The 23,383-nt window shown below is 35.9% G+C and overlaps 1 protein-coding gene across 6 annotated transcripts in view; it reads right to left on the bottom strand.

The window, feature by feature from the left end:
- Window positions 1-22,451, bottom strand: part of LOC114659289 (myelin transcription factor 1-like) — a 66,526-nt gene extending 44,075 nt beyond the window's left edge. For 3 of the 6 annotated variants that reach the window (XM_028811695.2, XM_051932854.1, XM_051932855.1), the window contains exons 1-2: window positions 22,183-22,450; window positions 10,813-10,913 (exon numbers count right to left, since the gene is read on the bottom strand). In XM_028811695.2, coding sequence (XP_028667528.1) covers window positions 10,813-10,913; window positions 22,183-22,207 — 126 coding nt within the window. In that variant the 5' untranslated portion in view covers window positions 22,208-22,450. Of the gene's footprint in view, window positions 1-10,812; window positions 10,914-17,936; window positions 18,500-22,182 lie in introns of those variants that run through there. The other 3 variants (XM_051932856.1, XM_051932858.1, XM_051932857.1) reach the window with 2 other exon arrangements.
- Window positions 22,452-23,383: the final 932 nt, after the last annotated feature.

Raw genomic sequence — 23,383 nt, 5'->3', positions numbered from 1 at the left:
TTCTGTGTGTAATCTATTGGTTTACGTATCAACACTATTGGTTTATGAATATTTACTATTGGTTTGCGTGCATACTTAATTGGTTTGCGTGCGTATAATACTGGTTTCATTCATATGAACTATATTGGTTCGTGTCCGTATATTATCGGTTTGTGCGTGAACTATATCCGTTTGTATATGCATAGCACTGGTTTGCATATGAACTATATTGATTCGCGTGTGTATATTAGTGGTTCCAGTACGTTTGTTATTGGTTTGTGAGTGAACTGCATTGGTTTTCGGTTGTATGTTATCGGTTTGTGTATGAACTATATTGGCTTGCGTTCTGTGCCGGTCTAACGATGATTTTGTGTATGCACTATATTGGTTTCATGCACGTCTTATACTGGTTTCATGTGGGTAACATATCGGTTTTGCGCTTGAACTCTATTGGTTGTATGTGTGTTCCATGTCGGTTTCTCGTACGAAACATACTGGTTTGTGAACGAACACTATTGCAACTCTGTGTATGAACTATATCGGTTCTGCGTACGAACTATATTGGTTGTTCACGTGATCTTCAGTGAAAATGGGCGGGGCAAGAAACAGGAACTCAGGGGCCGGTAGTGTCATGGAGCGTGTAGAGAAGCTGACAGGAGACAGATCTGGGTTTACTTTAAACAGTGCAGTATTTTTTTCCACACAATAGGTTTGGGAAAGGACTTGGTGGTAATTATTACTATTTAATAGAATCTGCCATTGAGTGTGTAATGAACACAAAGCTGAAGTTAAGTACGTATTTGGTCGTCTTTTTATTCGCTTCCAGCTACATGCTCGCTTGCAACCCGCGACTGTACTTTTTCACACAGCTTTTGCAAGCTAGTTACTTATTCTACAGGCAAAATATTCTACATTTACTACTGACGCCTTTATCCAGCATAACATTTAGTTACTACTGGTTACATTTCTTATGCCCAGCGATCCCGCACCGTGCCGCCTATTCAGGTGAAGTGACATGCTCATGGTCACACAGTGTCACTATCAGGACTTTAACCGAGAAATGTAGGATTTAGAGGGCAAAGCCCTTACCACAATGCCCCAATGCTTGCACATCTGCAATGTGTATATTATTTGACATAATATAATCTTGTCCAGGACAGATTCCTTTGTTAAAGTTGAGTGTAACATTTTCAACCCGTTCAAGAGCTAAATCTGGGATATTTATTCTTTCAAATAATGTATCAGTTTGCAGATTAATGTACACGCTGTATAATATTTTACCATGCACTTAACATTGAAGAAGAAGCTGGTTTGTGAATAAGTAGCTGACTACAAGCATATGTGTAGCTAGGAGTGAATAAAAAGCCACCTGAATGTGTACCTAACTTAAGTCCCGTGATCATTTCAAATGTTAAACGTTAATCATCACCAAGCCCTTTCACAAACATTAAGTGGCATACAAAAGTATTCAATCCCCTTGAAAGTCATAATTTTCTGCAAGACAAAAGATGTATACACATTTATTCATTCAGTATTTTTCTTATGCTATGACAAAACATTTCCAAAGACAAAATAAACCATTTTCTGTAGACGTTTAACTGAAGAAGAAAAACTCCAAAGTTAATGTTTGCATAGGTATTTAAACCTCTGTGCTTTAGAAGCTCCATCATTACACCAATGACAAATTAATTACAAAGGTGACAGTCGTTTAACAGTCATAATTAAACATGATGAGGTGCTACTTGTGAGTCCTTTCTGTCTCTCTGGATATAAACAGCCCCCTTTGTAAGGGCCGTAATCTTTGGTGGACAGTCACTGCAAAAATGAAAACAAAGAAGCATTCTACTGATGTGAGAAACAAAGTTATTGAAATGCACAAGACTGGGAATGACTATAAAAATATCAAAAGAGTTTGAATGTCCCATTGCGCACTGTTGCATTCATCACCAGAAAGTGGAAGGTTCATCAAAGTACACAGACTCTGACTAGAACAGGCTGTCCCTCAAAACTCAACATCAGAGTGAGACATCAACTGGTGAGAGAGGCGACTAGAAATCCAACTGTCACTCTCAGATGTCTGCGACGATCTTTAGCTGGAGTAAAGGTGCAGGGGTCCACAATTTCAAGAGTTCTCCATAAAACAGGCTTCTATGGGAGGGTAGCATGAAAGAAGCCATTCCTTAAGAAGGTCCACATAAAACAATGTATGGCGTTTGCCACAAAGCATTAAAAAGACCCAGTTAAAATGTGGGAGAAGGTTTTATGGTCTTATGAGACCAAAATAGAAGTTTTTGGACAGACGCAAGAGGTATGTGAAGTGTAACACTAACATTGCCCAGGCCTCAAGAAACAACATTCCTACAGTGGAATATGGTGGTGGCAGTCTCATGGGGATGCTATGGGGATGTTTTTCATGTGCTGGGTCTGAGAATCTTGTCAGAGTTGAAGGGACAATGGATGGACACATATACTGCACAATTTTGCAAGAGAACTTGTTCCAGTCTGCTATGAAAGCTCAGGAGAAGCTTCATCTTTCAACATGATAATGACCTTAAGCATTAGGACAATGTGACACTTTAATAGCTCAAAAACAGAAAGGTGAATGTTTTGAAGTGGCCAAGTCAAAGCCCTAAGCTTAACCCTGTTGAGAATCTGTGGCACTGTTTGAAAACTGCTGTTCAGAGGTGCCATCTCACCGACATAGAGGGTCTCTAGAAATCCTGCCAAGAAGAAAGGGGCAGAATCACTCCTGAGCAATGTGCAGAACTGGGGCCAACTTACAAAAGAACGAAAGCTGTTACGGCAGCAAAAGGGTTCTTGACAAAGTATGAATGTGTTGGGCTTGAATACTTAATGCAAACATCAACTTTGGAGTTTTTCTTCTTCAGTTAAATATCTACAGAAAATGGTTTATTTAGAAATGTATTGTTACAGCACAAGAGTTCACATTAAAAAGAATGAATAAATAAACGTGGAAAAATCTTTTGTCATACAGAAAATTAGGATGACTTTTAAAGTGAATGAATACTTTTGCATGTCACTGTTTGTTTCTGAAAGGGCTTGGTGGTTATTATTTTTAACAGTATTTTCCCGTATTTCTGAAATATTCACGGGGCTGACGTGAGGTGCACATTCTGCTGGCTTTTTATTCAATCCTAGCTACATCCAGTATATGCTTGCAGTCAGCTACTTATTCATACAGCTTTTGCACACCAGCTTCTTATTCTAACAGCATGGCAAAATATTCTACAGCATGTACATTAATCAGAATCATTACAAACTGATCAATTATTTGAAAAAATAAATATTCCACATTTTGGTTCTGCACAGGTCAAAAATGTTAAACACAACTTTAATTTAACAAAGGAATCTGTCTTGTCACAAAACTGTGAAAATTAAAGTGGCTGAACGTGATTTAACACTTTACAGTGCCCATGATAGCACAGTAAATCCTATTTAGATAGATAGATAGATAGATAGATAGATAGATAGATAGATAGATACTTTATTAATCCCAGGGGGAAATTCATATATTCCAGCAGCAAAAATTTATCAGATATTGGAGTGGAAATACGCAGGTACTCGTATCTGGCAGGGCAAAAATCGGCTGCATCTTAAAAAAAGCATATGCCTTGTCACAAAACTGTGAAAGGTAAGGTGGCCCAATATGATGTAACTCACATATACTGGTCCTAAATATGGAACATCTAGCTTTTCAAAGAATGGACACGATCATATCATGTCAAATAATATGCACGTTGCAGATGTGCAAGCAGTGGAGCATTGTGGTTAGGGCTTTGTCCTCTAAACCCTACATTTGTCGGTTCAAGTCCTGATAGTGACACTGTGTGACCATGAGCATGTCACTTCACCTGTCTAGGCGGCACGGTGCGGGATCGCTGGGCATCATAAATGTAACCAGTAGTAACTAAATGTTATACTGGATAAAGGCGTCAGTCGTAAATGTAGAATATTTTGCCTGTAGAATAAGTAACTAGTTTGCAAAAGCTGTGTGAAAAAGTACAGTCGCGGGTTGCAAGCGAGCATGTAGCTGGAAGCGAATAAAAAGAGGACCAAATACGTACTTAACTTCAGCTTTGTGTTCATTACACACTCCATGGCTGATTCTATTAAATAGTAATAATTACCACCAAGTCCTTTCCCAAACCTATCGTGTGGAAAAAAATACGCCGCTGTTTAAAGTAAGCCCCAGATCCGTCGCCAGTCAGCTTCTCTACACGCTCCATGACACTACCGGCCCCTGAGTTCCTGTTTCTTGCCCCGCCCATTTCCACTGAAGATCACGTGAACAACCAATATAGTTCGCACGCAGAACCGATATAGTTCATACACAACATTCCGATAGTGTGCGTTCGCAAACCAGTATGTTTCATACGCAAAACCGATATAGTACACACATAAATCCAGCATGTTACTTTCACAAAGCCGACATAGTACGCACACATAAAACCGGTAGAAGACTGACAAGGACTCAATGTAGTGCATACACAAAACCAATAGCGTTCATATGCGAAACCGATATATTACCCACGTGAAACCAGTATATTGCATATGAAAAACCAGTGCTATACGTAAGCAAACCAGTAGTATACGAACACAAACCAATATAGTTGATACGCAAACCGATTGCATAAGCACGCAAACCAATGCAATTCCCTCACAAACCGATAGCAAACGCACGTGAACCAGTAATAAAGTTCAATTCAATATAGTTCATATGCAAACCAGTGCTATGCATATACAAACGGATATAGTTCACGCACAAACCGATAATATACGGACACGAACCAATATGGTTCATATGAATGAAACCAGTATTGTTCGCACGCAAACCAATTAAGTATGCACGCAAACCGATAGTAATCATCCATAAACCAATAATGTTCATGCGTAAACCAATACTTTACGTACAAAAATATATGATTTTTGGCCTGTTTGGCCCCTCATACATTTTTACCATTACTTTCAAATTTTAAACACTTGGGTACGTACCTCGTGCGGAAACAGTCTACTTAGTCATGTTCACGTCTTCAATTTTGTTTACAAAATGACGGCTGATTTTTCAAAGGGGAAGCACTCTTACAGTCTTACATAAATATTTTACCCTACTATTTACACGCTTGGAGATTCGGCCATTTTTTTTCATGCCGACATTACGATGTAATCAGATGATTTTTCATTATAATCGATAACTTTGATATATTATTGATAAAATTCATTGTTTCTACATAAAAATGCGGTCATTTTACTTACAATGCAAATGTTTTCACCACATAACAAAGCTTGTTAGGCAGTTAATCTTTCCTGAAATTTGCGATTTCGCGTAGGTTGTGATATATTGAGGAGTTAAGAAAAGTTCTTGTTACACACTGTGGCACATAAACTAGAGTTAGGTGTACTTGATGCTGTAAAAGATGTAGGCTATCTGAAAAAGTTTGAAGACACCATTAAGCGCATCTGCAAGTTTTATTCTTTTTCACCAAAGAGACCAAGTGAGCTGCAAAATCTTGCGTCAGTTTTGAATGAAACCTTGCTGATGCATTCAGAAATAAAAGCCATCAGATGGGTATCATCAAAGTCCAGAGCACTGAAAGCTGTTAGCCAGGATTTACATGTAACTGTTACCCACATGGAACAGATACTTTCCACATCAAACAAGGCAGATGAACTGGGACAGGCTAAAGCCATCCTACATGATTCTCAAGCAAGTAAAATTTCTTAAGTATCTATATCTGATGATGGATGTACATTCTGCTATTACAGCCACTTCAACTCTTTTCCAGAGCAAAGACTTGCTGATATTTGAAGTTAAGGAAGCCATTGACACTTTGTACACCAGATTACATGCCATGACAAAGGAGCCAGGAGAAAAGTTTTATAACCTGTTTGAGAAGGAGTCTAGTACATTTGATGGATACTTAAAGCTGTCTGGTGGTTTCAGAGATTTTTGTGAAGACAGAGATGTCCATGATCTCCTGGAAAGCAAGGTTCAGTATATACTTACCAGATTCTCTGGTAAGTATATACCTTGATAAGCCTCCTGTGTCAGATATGAGGGTGCTTGATTTCAGAATCTGGCCACACACTGTCTGAACTGAGCACTTATGGAAACTATGAAACCAAGAACTTGTGTCAGCAGTATAGTGATTTGTTGACTGATGAGGAAGTTAAACATGCACCATCTGAATGGCAAGCACTTAAAGTGCAGATATCAATGCAACAGCAGTACCATCCACTTGCTGTCTATACCTCAGTTCTGCAGAGGAAGGAAGAGTCTCTGAAGAATGTTAGTGTGCTGATCTCACTGTTTTTCTTAACAGTTTCTCCTTCCACAGCTTCTTGTGAGAGATTATTCTCCAATATGAATTTAGTAAAGAGTTCTCTAAGAACCCGCCTGACTCAGGAAAACCTTCAAAACCAGATGCGCATTGTTGTTTCTGGCAAACCTTTAGAAGAGTTTGACTCACTACCAGCTGTGGAATTCTGGCTGTCATCTGGCAACAGGCACATCACTCATAAACAACCTGAAAAGTCATCAGCATCCACTTCTGCAGGACCATCAGTCCAGGAACCATACAGTTCAGCTCAAGCAGAAATGAACAGCATTCGGCCCATGCTGTCTGAGATGGTAAAGATTCTTGGGAGAGAAGATGTTGCAAGACAAAAGCTGAAGAACATGGCAGAAAATGAATCAGGACAGTGTTCTGTTATGTAACTGTAATATGTGAAACAGAACTAGTGTTGCTATGATGAAGGCATTGTTTATTAGTGAGTTCAAATGATAAGGGAATCTCTTACATAATGTTCTAGAGCAAGGTGGCAAAATACTACTCCCTGAAAGAACTTTTTTCAGTTTTAAAATGGAAGGCAGTTTTGGTATCAATAAAAGAGATAAGAACAAATAAACTATTTTTCACTTTTGTTATTTGTTTATGGGCAAGTGAATTTAACTGGCGGACAAGTGGATTTTCGAAGTTTACTTGTCCGTGGACAAGTAGAAAAAAATTTGATTTCCACACCCCTGTTAAATGCTTTCCTAGTTTTAGTCCTTTAAATACAGAGAGCATCTTTGCACAAATTTCAGCTCATTGCCGTTGTAACGTTTTGTTTAACGGCTGGAATGTTTAACGGTATGAACTAGAAAAGCTTATACTTAAAGACCATTAAAATGTGTAACATGGTAAGTTATTAATGATTGGTTATTTTATATATATTACTGTTAACGTTACTTATTTTCTAAGTAGCTGCAGTGACATGTATAAAAAATGTTGTTTATCTGTCTTTGCATAATTCCTGCTGCAATGAACATGTCTTGATTATACACAGCATTGTTTTTCTTTGCCAGTTTTTTACGTCAGTGACAACTTGATATTCTAACTGGAAAAAACATGCATTTCTCCATTTTTACATCCTTCATTATTTATAATTCAGATATAAATATAATTCTTTCTTGACTCATTACGGTAACAACAAAGAAAATCCCCATTTGAAATTTTTTACTTCATGATCAATGCCTGCTGTTTTGCTTTTTTTCCCCATTTGAATCATAAAATGGCCTCAACGGAAAGAATCACCTTGATAAAGGCCAATGCTTGCATAATAAATTTCACTGTTTATAAATATTTTATATGTTCATGCATTTCTGTAATTTATTGCACCTGAACCCAATAGGTGCTCTCAGAGAGCACAGTGAGCTTAGGCTTGTGCAATCACTGCATTACTGCTTTCACACTCTCAAATATAATAGAAAAAAGAATTACTATAATTCCTAATTTCAAGCATGGTGCCCTGGTGGAGCCACAGCTTCCATTTATGCACAAAGGAGCAGGTGTCACAGAACGCCTCAATTCCATTTATTATGCTTTTAAAATTACCACACTCTAAGCTATCTGATGCTTTTTACACAATAAGGCTATTAGTTCTGATTACTAGGGACCCCACGTTCATCTAAAGCCATGCACTTAGAGGTTTTGTTCACATTTGGAGTGAAGTTGGCAGGAACATAGTTGATTTAAGCAGAGCTGTTTTGGCAATTGTCACTTCCTGCAGATAAATTATTTTAAAAAGAGAGCTACATAAAAGTGCTGTGTGTTCAGTTCTGCTTTGAGTGACTCTGCGTACAGGTGCAGTGTACTCACTTCAAATAGGACTTTTGATCAGTTTAGATGAATGTTAATATGGACAACAAGCAGCCTTTGTATCCTGTACTGCAGGCTTTTAGAAGCAATCTACTTCTTCTAATAGTCTGTGTAATGAAAAGTTGTGGGAATGAAAGACATAGGACCTGCTATTGAACTAAATTTAACCATACTGTCTGCAAATACACTCAGCAATGGCACCAACTGAAAAGAAAGACTGGAAATCTTGTCTTCATAAAATACATGTTGCTTGTTACAGAATGAGTACTGTATACCAGTCCAATTTTAATTATTTAGTTAGAAAGAAACACCTCTATCTCCTTCTGGAAAATGAACACTGGGAAAAGGTAGGTTAACCAACTGAAAAATAATTTACTCTTCAAATATGCCGCATTTCTAGAGATACTGCATTCTATTTTTATTTGCTTTTGCAATCTGCCATTTAAAAAAATGGCAAACACTTGACCTTTTCAAAGCTCGCAGCCAATGGAGTTACTTTAAGACATTCGGCATCTTAAACACAGAAAGAAAAAGAAAAAAAAAAACAGCAAAATGAATAAATAATCTAAAATGCAAAAAATTTACATCAATTTCTCACAAAAGGTTTGAGGAAAGGATGCAATTTTGGTGGTGAGAAAGAGAGCAAGGGAGACAGAGAGAGCGAGAGAAAGCTTGTGTCCCTGCAGGCTTCAGTTTACATTATTAATAATGTCCTTCTTTGTGTTTTATACTGACGGGAAGGTTTTGAGACTCACATTCTGACAGCTATATGTAAATTTCTGGCTGGGGGCAATGACTTCATACAGAAGGTCAGCCTCTGCACCCTGTGTGTAAATGAGGCCATTATCCAATTCCACATTTACAAGCAAAACCTGGAACAATGTACAGGTTTTGCTAGGCAACAACATCGAGGGAAAAGGAAAGATTGCCATTTCATTTTAGTAATAGTCAACAAATTTTGATTATATACCACAATAAACGCAGGCATGTAGAGGACGGAAAGAAAAATAAATCACTGCACACTGTAACAGTGTGGAACCATAGGATGACAGTGCTGTGAATTATTTCTACCTGTTATTACTCCAGGAAATTTAAAACAGCTTCATAACTCTATGGCTTTGCAGATTTGTGCATTATGAAGAGCTTCACTAGTGTAGGCTAGAATGTCAAATAATGCAATATTAGAAATGTAACTGTAGTCTCTGCGATGTCGGCACAGTTTGCATGAAAGATTTTAAATCTCTGGTTCAAAATCGACACACCTATTATCAATTATTATTGCTATTGTGCGATCTTGCATCAATTTAGAACATTCCAGTCCTTGGCAACCAGTAAACACTTCTCTGAGGTCATATGGAAAAATTGCATAAAACAATTATACAATGAAGTGAACGTAGACTTTCAGAACACTTAGCAACAATATATCTCTGCATACTTTTCTACGACTACTACCTAATTCTTTAAAATATTGTATATACAAAGCTTTTACATGTCTTCTCTAATACAGTAGTGAAATGACATTTCAACTTTATGTATCTGCTTTTAAAATTAGCACCAACAGATGTTTTATACAATAATGGCAGTAAGCAGACTCTTACACAGAAAACTGTAAAGGCTTTTTGAATTATTCCTGTAGGCATCTGTCTATTGCCTGAACAGGCTTAATCTACGTCTGGGTCACAGGGAGCCCATGAACAGTTGAATGGATGTCATGTTCATCCACCTAAAATCTGAGCCTATTTTCTCCTACACAGAGTTGCAAGCTGCAGCCTTTCAAGACAACATGAGACACAAAGCAGAACCCCACTGAAGAAGGAATTTTAATTCAGTTTATCAAAAGACATGCTCACACTAGGCTATGACACTTCATGTAATAGCATTATACGAACTTGACAACTTTATGTTATGTTGGGTTATGATAAGGTGTTTTTAGACAATTACAAGAAATCATGGAACCAGGAGGTAACTAAAATGAACTCCAGCTGGTTATAAACATCAACAAAAGGTTGATATAAAAATCATGTGATTAAAGTAATAGTTTATAAACACTAGCAGAACACAAATATTAAATAATTGATCTTATGGGTGGCCATTGTTCTGTACAATAAAACTTTTCTTATAGCGCTCTTCACTGAGTGCAGGTGCAGAGCACTGTGAACAGTTCTCAGTTAAAGTACAAGTTTAGATTATACTTTATTTTTATTTAATATATAATTTTCATACCCTCATATCTATCAATAGCATTTCAAACTGCTTTGTAACAAACACACAAAAGTGTGATCAGTCGGCTCCACTTGTGTGGGTCAAGTTTTCCTCCACTGGATGTCACATTCATAGATTATAATTCAGAAAGGCAAACGTGACACACCAGCATTCAACAGTATGAGTTTTTTGTATTTGAGTGTAAAACTCAAATATCTTAAAAATAGAGGAAAATAAACAGTAAAGTGTAGCAGAAAGTTCATGTTTGTATAAAGTAACTTAATATCATATTACATAATGTTACTGTAAATATAGTATGCCTTGCAGACCTGCTTAGCAGACATAATCCAGCATGTCAATGATTTATTATTCTCAGGGTTTGATTCTATTGCTTCAGAAAATTATAAATGTCATGGTATGAGAATGCAGTGTGCAGAGTATTAAAATAAAATCATAGTGCATTATTGCTAACCTTGATGGCTTTGCAGTGTAGGCTTTTTCTTGCTTCACAACTGCTGAGTCTTTCTCCTCGTGTCCACCTCTGATTCAGCAGCTCACCTCGAAATTCATTTTCTAAAAAGAAGAAAGTAGAAAAAAGCCTTAGCAACAACATGTTCAACTTTTAAAGAACCTTATCGTTTTTAATTTACATCCATTAACTAATACGTGTATTGACAGTAGAGCTGTGGTTTTGCTTTTATATTGTCAATCCGACTTCAGACTTATTTGAAACATTAAACTTCTGCTGGTCATTTTGAACTTTTTGCAAAAGAAATGTTAAGCTTAAATCTATGTAGCAAAAAAGATGGCACAATGTTATCTATTAAAAATAGTTGCTGTTTATCACCACGAGTTAAAAATATTAGAAGTTGAAATATATTACTAATGTAATATGTTTGTGTTTCTAACTAAAGTATTTTTCATTGTGAAATGAGCATTCACCCTAGTATTAAAATATGTAGACCACACACCCTCCAACACACATAAAAACCACAGTTCTTTAATGGCACTTTACTGTGCTGCGTGGTACCTTGTAGAACTACTGCTTGAGTACAGAACATTTTATTCTGTGAACAGTTCTTAGCATCTGAAATTGGTTCTCTGGGCTTTGAAAGGTTCCTTATATGTAAACTAACCGGACATATTTAATGTATAATACAGGCTAGCTAGAAGAACACTAACAGATCAAGAAAGAAGGAACTCTGTCTGTGTTATTGTACACAAAAAGAATTCTTCTAGAGCCAGAAACCCATTGGTGTTTCAAAAATCTGCTGTCATCTGTTCATGGGGCCTTTTATAGATCTAAATAAAAGGTTCTTTCCAGAAACTTCATGTGTCTGATTCTTTTTTGGGACTAAAAAAATGGTTCCCTAATGGCATCGCTCTGCAGAACCACTTTGGCACCTTTATTTGTACAGTGACTTGCACAAAACAGATACAATATGTAAAAGTATACGGGTGCTACAAATAGCAGAAAGAAAACACATTTCCATCACTTTTTATGAAAAGGTTTTCCAAAATCACAACACATTATATGTAAAATGTTGACAGTTAAGGGCTTCTAAAACTAAATATCACACACAGCATCGTAAGTGTTAACAGAAAATGTTCTGTTATATCGAGACTATAGTTAATAGCTAAATAGAGTACATGTTGCTTCTTAATGATTTAAGGTTTTATCCTCAGTGTTTGTCTACACAAGTAAGCCCTTCATTTTGATTTTATTTTCCCAAGAGAAACACCAGGTAGGCTGATCTGTCTACCCCCTTCCAATCTGGTTAATTTCCTGAAAGCAGTATCCCTGCACCTCCATCTGTTACTCTCACTGATAACACAGGAAACTCTATGAATACAACTGGTGACTGCTCTCCACACAGATGGGAACACACAGAGAAACAAAATAAAACAAGAACAAGAAGCAGTATTCTACAATTAAATCAATTTGAGGTTTGTCCTTTTTACACATTTAAAGATACACATATTGTGGCAGGTACATCCCTACTGATTTTCTATTGCACAGTTTTACACTTATGCTTCTAAGGTTCAGAAGTAAACAGGTGCAAAGCGGATTTGACTAGAAGACAGAAAAGTTGAGAATGCTTACACAAATCCACATGCTTCTTTTTCCAAGTTCATATAAATAATACCGTAATTGCTTGTTCCTATTAAACAATATTTTGTTTTGTTTTAAAGTTTACTGTTTAAGAGGCAGACAAAAGTGTGATTTATTGCTTCAATGGAGACTAATGTATCTATTGTGTAAGAAGCATGCTTATTGTTTTTATATTAAGACTTAAGTACATAAGTATTTAAAAATGCATGTGCTAGATGATAAATACAGTTTGTATTAAATTTAACATATGATTTAAAATCATGTTTTTCTCTATTCCCCAACTGTACATTAAAAAAACATAAAAAGACAATAATGGCTTGCTTAGATATTACATTTGCCACCAATTGGTGTCATAAAGGAGAACTGGCTTATTTTTACCAGACACAGGAATAGTTTATAAGGAAATATGCAAGACAATTCTTTGTGTGGTATTTCAATAGAAATGTGATTTTCATATATTTATATCCAGAAATCTTGGACTCTAATGCATTATCGTGAAGGGAGTGAATATTACCTCAAAGGCAATGAGTACAAAGCAGGAAAGAAACTCGGATACACACACTTCTTTATACAGTCACCATCTAGCCTAAATGGGAGGTGATAGGAACATGGAGGATCTGAGAAAACCTCCATTGAAATGAGGTTAATGCACAAAGTTCACACAAGCTGTGCTTGCAGGTTAATTTGACTTTCCTGTGAGATGAGCTGTGAAGTGGTGGTGCTAAGCTCTGCACCAACAAGCCCATCCTAATGTTCATTTTACTTTTTTTTCTTCACATTTACCAAAATAAATAAGCAAATGTAAATGTATCAATAAGCTCTGCACCAACAAGCCCATCCTAATGTTCATTTTACTTTTTTTTCTTCACATTTACCAAAATAAATAAGCAAATGTAAATGTATCAACATGAAGTGTAAGTATATAAAAAGTAATAATGAAAAGGAAACATCCACAAAAGAAAAATCCAGAGCAGATCCAGATGTTGTGTAGGCAGGATTTAAATGCAATATTATGTAATTAGAAAGAAGGGAAAAATTATTGTCTTGGGCACTTAGCATAACAAAGAAAAACAAAGTGACAGAATTAGGCAAAGAAAATTATGGTGTTGTATACTTTTAACAGAATGACCATTTTCCAAAAAAAAAAAAAAAAAAGATTTATTATATCGTTATAAAATTAGAAGATCTTTTGTTTGGAAAATATTTAGCTTCAGGTAAGCATACAAGAAGCCCTAAAACATACAGATTTCAAGTGCCCTATCTGCTTCTATTTGGTGAAACTATCCATTACATTTTTTTAACCCACTTGTTCCATAGCTTGGTTGCCGGAAGTGGAGGGAAAAGAACCCCACCCAACAACATCACGTGTAAGTCTGGAACCTACCCTGGGTGGGACTGCCAAAATGTACACTTTCCCACAAACCTAGAGCTGCAGGTGTTTGTGATATGACAGGACATATGAGGTAAAACATGGGGTGAGTATGCACACTCCTCTCAGTTACAAAACCGTCATTGTAAACTACGTCTTTATTAAAGACCTGATGCCCTTCTTACATTCACTTCGTTTATTGACCCCCTCACACTCTGTACAGGTGTGCACCTGCTGGAGTACAAGGCAGGGTAATGCGAAAACCAAATTAAAATCCGATTAGAGCAGAAACATTACAATAAATGTTTGCAACTTTGACTGTGAAAAGTTCTAAAACTATGTTTTTATTCATATATTTTTTTTAAATGTTTAACTGAAGCATAGTTTTCTCTTCCTTAAATCCATGAAATTACTTTTCTTAAAATCTTAAACTTACCCCACTCCCCACACACTTCTTTTCTAACATTATTTTTTTTTATTTTAAGAATGATCTAAAAATCTATTATTTAAAAGAGCATTTAAAAACTGACTGCAAAAACTGATTATTTAAGGAAGAATGTCAGTTTGACATTTTTAAAGACTTGTTCCAACTTTCTAACAAACTGTCACATTTGACATCTGAGTTTACCACACATTGTGCTGTTTGCAAGGATAGCAAAATATGAAGACACTGGGAGAAATACATTCATGTAAATATGTCAGCCAGTGTGAGTGGTTCAAGTGCTCTAGTGCAAATGAAAACGTTAGCAACAAAAAGTCGCAAAAAAAAGCAAAAACAACGGGTCGTTTTCAATTCTGAAAGAACAATACACAGTTTAACACAAGACATGACATAGCAGTCAGCACTGGAAACGCGGCAAATCGACAAATAAATAAGATAGATAGATAGATAGATAGATAGATAGATAGATAGATAGATAGATAGATAGATAGATAGATAGTAAGCAATGACAAATATCTTCATACTTTTTTCCTACCATCCGGGTACAATTTATTGTTGAACTATGTACTCGTGCTTAGGTGCAAAAATATCAAATCTTTCCAGAATGACCAACAATATGAGACGTCTGCGAGCCGTAGCCTACTGCTGTCTGTCAAGAAAGTGTCCCCAGCTTTAGTTGCAAACGTGTCGGCTGCGAGCGAGCTCTGTGACAGAGGAACTGCTGTTTGACCCAGCTGTTACATACGACATGTTTATTGCATCTTGCACCTTGTGGTTCCTGTGGCACATGGTCTGTCTCCACGTACAATGTGGGTTTCAAAAACAGTGCTTTTGCAACTGCTATGGACGCGTATTAAGGTACATTCATTAGAGCAATTAAGCAAACAAATAAAGGGCGCCATCACGTTCATAAGCCCCAACAGGAAACAAAACGGCTTCGCTCTTGGCAAGACAAGTGCCCCACAATAATGAGCTCTCTTGCCCTCCTACTTACTTGGGGGCGTTCTCATTTCGACAAGCACAGCACCACGTCTCGTTCTGGAGTTAGAGGTTGTCACAAGTAGTACTCCTTACCCTACGTATAACAATGTAGCAGGTTTTCTTTGCTCGATCGTATGCTTTGTGTCACGGCCTGGGGTAATACGAAGTATGCAGCGGAGACGTAGTTGGGATGCTACGTCAATTTCTTGTGAAACACCGACATCACATCAGGAACAGCATCTAAAGATTTAAAAACAGACCACACGGCCGATACAATTCCAAACGCAAAATGGTCTCACGGAACGTGTCATTAGGTATTCGTAGAGATTTTTTCGGCCTAGCATTGAACGCGAATAACGTTGTTTTGTAAATTAATAAAACATATACACAATTCACTCATTAGCATTACACTGTTTTAATAATTAGGGCATGTTCATAATTTGGTGCAAGAAAAAAAAAGTAAAATTGAATTTCGTGTAGCACTCTGGCACATTGTACAATATTTTACACCAGAAAAGGTAAACAGAAACAAATAACACGTGCAAAATTGTCACGAAAGTCTTAAGAAACCGAGACATGGTGCAAACCATAATTCACTTAATGTGTAACCATATTATTTTCCATGTCATAACCCCTGGCAGAAGCAGTAGCATTTTGCTGTTATTATAAAAAGGATATTACAAAAACAGAGATGTAGCGTCAGAGTTAAAAGACACTTTGATTAAAACTAAGAAACTGATCAGCACCCTCTCCCTCCACTATAACACCAACCATCTCACCCTGTCCACCCACCCACACACACCTAATGGCATTTGCAGCAAATGTAAATAAAAAGTTACTGATGAAAATTATACAGATTTAAAATGTGGTTTTGCAGGCAAATCACAAGTATGGTCATATGGTCAGCATACTTGAGATTTGCAAAATATTTCCAGTGGATCCTCTTACACTTTCTTAAACAGCTTTTAAGGTCAGTAAGTTAAAACTCACACATGTTTTGTAAGTAACTCGTTGATGTTCTGCATTTGCAATTTGGTAAATGTATTGATGTTCAGGAAACAGAAAAAAGGGAATTTTGTCACAATGAATTGGGTATGAATTATATGCAACATGCATTAAAGTACTAAATATTACTAGTCATTAAATAAATCACTACTTAACAACTAAAAACAAGATCTGCATTTTTAAACAATTACATTAAGGTGGAAAATGACCCAAGACAGGCCAAAGAATAGTGAAGAAACAAATATTTAGGAACAAAAGCGAGGACAATAAGATGATCCCTACTGACCTCTTACTTATTTAACTTCTGAGTTGAACTATTTGCTTCAAAATAAAAGTAACCACATAGCATCACTTTCTTAACTATAACCAATATGGCTTTTGAATTCTTCTGACATATAATGCTTTTAAACATCATGCATGCATATGTGAATATCACATTCTGCATCATGCAATACTCGATCACAGAAATGCCCGTCCTACCGTAATTAGTTACAAGATCCCTCATTTTTTATGGGCCTCGGTTCTAAAGCAGCATCTTAATTCTTTGCCCTCTTCATTGAAGTGTATCTACCCCCACCCAACCCTCCCCTTCATACCCAAATACTGTATGTCTGACTCTTGTATTATAGGGCCATTGTTTGCCCTTAATTAAAGCGAGCATATGGAAGTAACTGATAAAAGAATGAACCAAAATGTTTTAAAATGCTTCAAAAAGGAAAATAGATTGAATATTTGGCTTTAAAATATTGTTCAGGCTGCCCCAAAAGTAAAAAAAAAAATTCTGTATTTTCGTGAACAACGCTGAAAAAGTACACTTCCACATCCAAGGTTATGTACAATTCCAGCTTTGATAGAAACGAATGCACTTTTCTGCGAAAAAAAAAACATTGTTGTATTTTTTTATTACTGTAACTGATCTCTATATAGCCCACACTGTAAACTACAAACCTTAAAATTTAGCGTTCATTTTCATAGCTGGGTCTTTAGTGTAATGTTTCTTTCAGTGTGATTTTTTGAGGTGAGTAACAATGATCGCCAACATTTTCACGTTTTCGTAGGTACAATCGCATGGAATTTGTGATATTAAACGCAAAGGAGTAACTTAGTTATTGGGGTTTGTCTTAACATGTGTCGGAAAAAAAAACGCACCAGAGTATTTCAAATTGTAGTAGAAGGTAGCCATTTAAAGACAAGCCTCTTACATGCACGCAACTTGAATAATTCCGAAGAATGCCTTTTCATGTCATCTTTGATGCGCAGTTTCTGTTCTCTTCTTTTGCATCATCAGCAGATTCTATTCCATACACTTTTCCTTTCCAAATCGAACACATTTAACAAATAAATATTCAATAAAGAATAATATATATCAACAACTTTCTCATAACGGGAACATAACCGATGTAAAGTTTTAATTTCCGTTTAGCGGCAGTACCTTTTGCTGTAGGAAAGGTCGTCGTTCATTAACACAAGCGAATTCAATATTACACTGCTATTTATCAGCAATATTTCCAAAGCATATTTGATAAACTTACTACCGGCACATATTTTGTAGAGCCTGTGATGGTTATGTAAATGAAAATGCTTATCAAGTTCGTTTTTTAAATTTTATTCGTCTAGTGTTTAGTGCAAAGGAATACACATCTGCTTTTCAGTAATAATAAAATAGCGAATATTCAGGAATAATACCTTACGAGGACTATTACATCGAAAGCCTCTTCCTCTTAGAAGCTGTCTTTATCTTCTTCTTCCTCCTGGCAATACAGTGGATATTGAAGCCTTATAATAGATCCGACGCTTCTTAAATGGATGTTATAATATCCCAAGAAAAAATAGAATCCAAATCTGTTTTACTACTGATGCTATTCAAACCAAAGACAACGTCTTCCATTCGATACGCTGCAGGTTTCCTTTCCAAGACTTTAAATGTTATTTATTCAAAGGCAGAAAAAAATGGCTTCATTTGCCTTTGTCAGCGAGAGAACGTAATATTGACTTACCTTTCCCTCATGAAGCATTGTCCACCCCCCACCCCTTGCAATGACATCACGGAAAACTGTAGTAAAATTTATATCTGGGCTGGACTAGGGCAGCCCACTGTGAATCAATGAGCATTGTATATGGGCAAAATTAAATTCTTGATACCTCTGCGATCTTTTTTTGGCAAGCTCCCTAACTTTACCTTAGTATTAACGTAACAAGCACGCTCATTAGGCAGATGTCATAAAAACTGAGAAGCCCATTCAAGTCCCCAATGCAAAAATTGTACCCAGAAACCCACGGCGGTGTTGAACTCTATATCTGTTTACTTAGAGATGGATTTTACTGTATGGCATTATCAGGATGATACCACATCGAGACGATCGCTAAAAGTAAAAACAAAAAAAATAACGCTGGTAAAAAGTATTTTTTTCCAATGGAACAAAGAGCAACAGAAGGTAGTTAATTCATCCAAGCTGATTAATATTTAATATTCACGATCTTCTGTCTCCAAAGGTTGCATATGTCAGGACTGTCATTGAAAACCTTACCCATGCAATGCTTTACCCATGGTACAGTCCAATAATTCTCACAATGAGCACTTTGGCAGCCAGGGAATTGATGTATGTCCTGGGTTAGGATATATGCATAAAGAGGATTGCGTTATTTTTCCGGGGGCGTTGTAGCTGCCCCTTTTTCTTCCGTTCTTTATCACAACACAAATGTAAAAGTTTACGATTTTACCAAAAACTATTTTGAAGGGAGTTGCTTTCGCTAGTGCATACTAACATAAGACAGTTAACACAAACACGTATATATCTTTATGAAACGTCTATTTGACAAATATGCAAATATATACTTCGGTGTAAAAAATATTATGCCAAGATTAATTTTTAACTCTTGCAGACAGTTATGTTGATCATTTAACAACGCCAATTGTTTTATTTTAGCTATCATATATTTTTTTAAACGTATTTAATGCTTTAATCTGAAAGCTATTTTCTTCATACAATGCACCCACTTAAACAGTAAATGTTTCTGCTATGTCTAGCCTACTTCCAAGGTCAGTCCCAAAATAATATAAAAAATTTTAAACGAGAAACATTACCAGAATTTCAACATTTCAAGTCATATTTATTAAAAATCAGCTATGACTGTAATTTAAATCGTCTTTTTCTGCCAAGAAAAAGCTAAAACTTTGTCTTATTCTTAAATACTGCACACAGCATCAGTTCTTTTGTTGTTTGGTAACCATTAGTGAAAATGACAACCATTCATTACAACCCATTTGAGGGTATTCTCTTCAAATGCCATCCTTTATCTTGTGCTTCCACAAGATGCATGCAGGGAATATGCAGAAGCTAACCTTCGCCTTTCAGAAATTCTATTAAATTCTTATCTTCATGCAGCAGGCATAATTTTTTCTGCCTCTCTATTGTTATGCATCCAAGCTGAAATCAATCACTGGTGTCCACAACACATCAGCATGATTTTGCTTACAGTGCTGCATAAGGCTTAAAACTATTTTATTCATAACATAAGCCAATATAAAGTAAACAAAAAGCAAAATAACACTGGTATAGGACTGCTGATCCAAACAGACCCTCAAGCCATGCTTGAAAGTTTATTTACATGCTAGTTCTGTATAAGCGCCTATAGCAGAATAATGGTTCACAAAATATAGACCTTACAATTGTAATATATATCGAACAGAATTGAATCGCCTCTAAATCAACTATTTGTATCTATAAAATATACGGTTTTCTCCAAAGTGTTATTAACGGAGGCTCTCCGTAACTATGATTTCAGCAGAAAGACAGGACCATGGACAGCGCCACTGATTCACTATCAGTACTGTGAACAACTCTTTTTATGATTGCCTAAAGGCATACCCAGTGTAATTTAAAAATACATATATACAGACAGGTATGTATATGTATGATTGTTATAGATAGATAGATAGATAGATAGATAGATAGATAGATAGATAGATAATATACTTATAAGGCCCAGCAAAACTCACAGAAATGAAATAAACAAAAAACCACAGTCTGGGTAATCTACAATGCTTGCTTCGTCATTAGGTAAAATAGTGATATAGGGCATACTGAGTTAATTGATTCCCCGTACTCTGTTTATACTGTACGAACTGGAAGATCAAATGATACTCTTGCATAATCATAGACCTGTTATATATATATATATATATATATATATATATATATATTAAACAATACTTCTTTTATAAGTTTTAATTAACAATTAAATCATATAAGGTTAGATAGATAGATAGATAGATAGATAGATAGATAGATAGATAGATAGATAGATAGATAGATAGATAGATAGATAGATAGATAGATAGATAGATAGATAGATAGATAGATAGATAGATAGATAGATAGATACACAACCAAGACTTTTGTTGAGAAATTCAATGGCACGTTCGTCAAGCTCCAATTGGAAAACCAAAAAGAAAGGAAACCAATTGTATCATAAATGTTGTAAGTCACCGTGGATAAACGTGTCAGCCAAGTAAGTAAATGCAAATGTATGAATGTATTACATGAAGTTTTTTGGCTTCAGAAACGATAATAAAATAGAATTAATACATTATCATTTTTTAAAATGAACAATGTGATATCAATGCAAAAATGTGTACTTTATAAATAGTATCCGATCCTGTTTTATAAGTATACTTGCACGATATATATTATGTAAATCCACATTCAACACAAAAAGTTACCGTAAAATATAATTGCACTTTTTTTGATTGACTAATAAAAGAATGCACATAATCATTAAACATTAGCAAATATGGTGCAATAATAATAATAAAGTGATGTATTTTAAATATATAGTCATTGTGCAACAATTTGAACACCACTTAAAAGTTTTTGAATAGTTAATGAGCTTCAGAGTCTTCGGTTACCAGCTGGGATGAAACTTTTTGTACTTAATTCTAAAAGCCCCGATGCAGATGGACAACCTCCGAACTCCAGACTACAATTACTGCTGTAGTTATGTTGTGACGGGCTTTGGTCAGCATAAATATTGCATACGGTAGCAGCTGAAGTGTTGGGGAGAGGGATGCCCTGCACGGCAGATACCCCTGGCAGATGGAAGAAGCCGACAGACAAAAAAAAAAAAAAACTTCTAATAAGCCTTCAGGCTAACATTGTGCTGATAGTTCTCGTGACGGACGTAGCCCAAATCCCCAAGGGAACAAAACTTTCCTTTGTCTATAAACAATACGATTTTTGGTCTGAACAGCTGTAACAGGTCAGTGTTAGAATTATTAAAACTGTGTATTTTATGAGTTTCATTTTTAAGCAAAAAAAAAAAAAAGTATTTATCGCTCAAATAACTGGAACAAAGCTTTTCTCGAGTATTAAAACAAACAAAAAAAACTTCCTGCACCTTTCTTCTAATTCGTAGGATACTTCACGCTATACTGTTGTATTTCTATAAAAACATGTTATGTAAAATCTGGATTAAAACACTTAATATGCAGATTGCAATTATTCAACATACTATTTATTAAATTAAACACAATTGTAAACGTATATTTCAGTCGATACAATCAGCAACCTCACTTCATCGGATTATCACGGATTAATTTTGTTACACAATAACTTTGATAACAGAAGTAAATACCGTTTGCTAGTATTAATTATAAAAGTAGTTGCAGAAGTAAAAGATTGAAAAGGAATAACAATCAGTAATGCAGTCAAGATGAAACAATGTAGACAAGCAAGTTAAATAATCAAAATTGTTTAAACTGTTCAAAATTATCACAGAGCAACTAATAAAATGCATTTAGTGGAGTCCACGTCACACAGATTTGTTTGCGTTGCAAACTCTTTTTTCCCTCAAAAAGACTACAAAAGTCCACTATCAAGAATGCCCTGAAAAAGAAAGATTGTTTTTAAAAAGTTTGTATTTTTCTACCAACCGAGAAAAGTCCCACACAACTTCATTGTTGCCGCTTCGACTTGTACAACCTTCAACAGCTGAGAAGTTACTGCATTCCTGAAAAGTTACAGCCAAAAATCAAACTTATCAGCCAGAGCTGAAGTGGAGAACCGAGACCAATCCAATCAGAGGCAGCTGGGCAGGTAATTACATTTCAATGTAGTCAACTCTCCACCAATGAGCGCCCGGCAGTGCTGCTACAACAATAGGTATTGAAAAATGAACACAAAAGACGGCCGCTCGAGGCCTATGACGACAGCATGCACGCTCTACAGGGAGCTACAACTGTTACGTCGACCAATCTCCAGCAGAACCGGCAAGGCTTCGGGCGGTGGGGAGGAGGCTCCTCGAAAGTCCATGCCCAGGTGAACAGGTGTAAAGTGTTCGACCGTGCAACATGAGACGTTTCCTTTCTTCGAAGACACGAAGCAAAATGTAGCTTTTGTTTTAGTTACAGTTACCGCCTAAAACAATTCTAAACCCTTTCTCCCTCAAGAATTCTAAACGTTAGTGAACTTAAAACTTTGCAAACTGTGTCGGTTTCATGTAGTACACTTTATAGAACACAGCAAAACCGCCAGTGTCCAATTGCTATTTGAGATATGCAGAAATAGAAACTGTTTTTCCATATATACACTTTAAAGAGTTACTTGAACACCATAGGAGATCATTTTAAAAGCTAAGTTTTTCGTGTATGCATTATGTAATGGTTTTGGAATATGCTGAATACTGTATAATTAATACAGTAGCACTCTAGCTTTCTTTTCTTTTTTTTTAAAGTGTACTTTTAAAGGGCAGTTTCTCCATTTAAAAGTACTGTAAAACTCTTATTTGGTTTGTCTTTATATAATATGTTTTTACACTTGTCACTCAATAACAAAATCATCATCTAAAGGGTGTTCTTTTTTGTAAGGTACTTTATTGTAGTGAAATACTTTAATGTGCTATAAAGTGAACAATCATGGGTAATAGATCCTTATATGGCTATGAAAGTTATCTTACATTAACTTTGAACTTTTTGGTAGCCTAATTTCACATGATAAACTATAATTATTACAGTTTCAAATAATTAATATAGCATTGATCTTCCTTATTTATTGCACTACTTTTAAGAAAATATAAATGTCTCTTCAGAGTAGACCTTGAAGTAGTAGTAGTAATGTATGTAGAGAACAGTAAAT

The sequence above is a fragment of the Erpetoichthys calabaricus genome, chromosome 10 (assembly GCF_900747795.2).
Source record: "Erpetoichthys calabaricus chromosome 10, fErpCal1.3, whole genome shotgun sequence".
Classification (NCBI taxonomy): Eukaryota; Metazoa; Chordata; class Cladistia; order Polypteriformes; family Polypteridae; genus Erpetoichthys; species Erpetoichthys calabaricus.
This window is presented reverse-complemented; position numbering and strand designations above follow the sequence as displayed.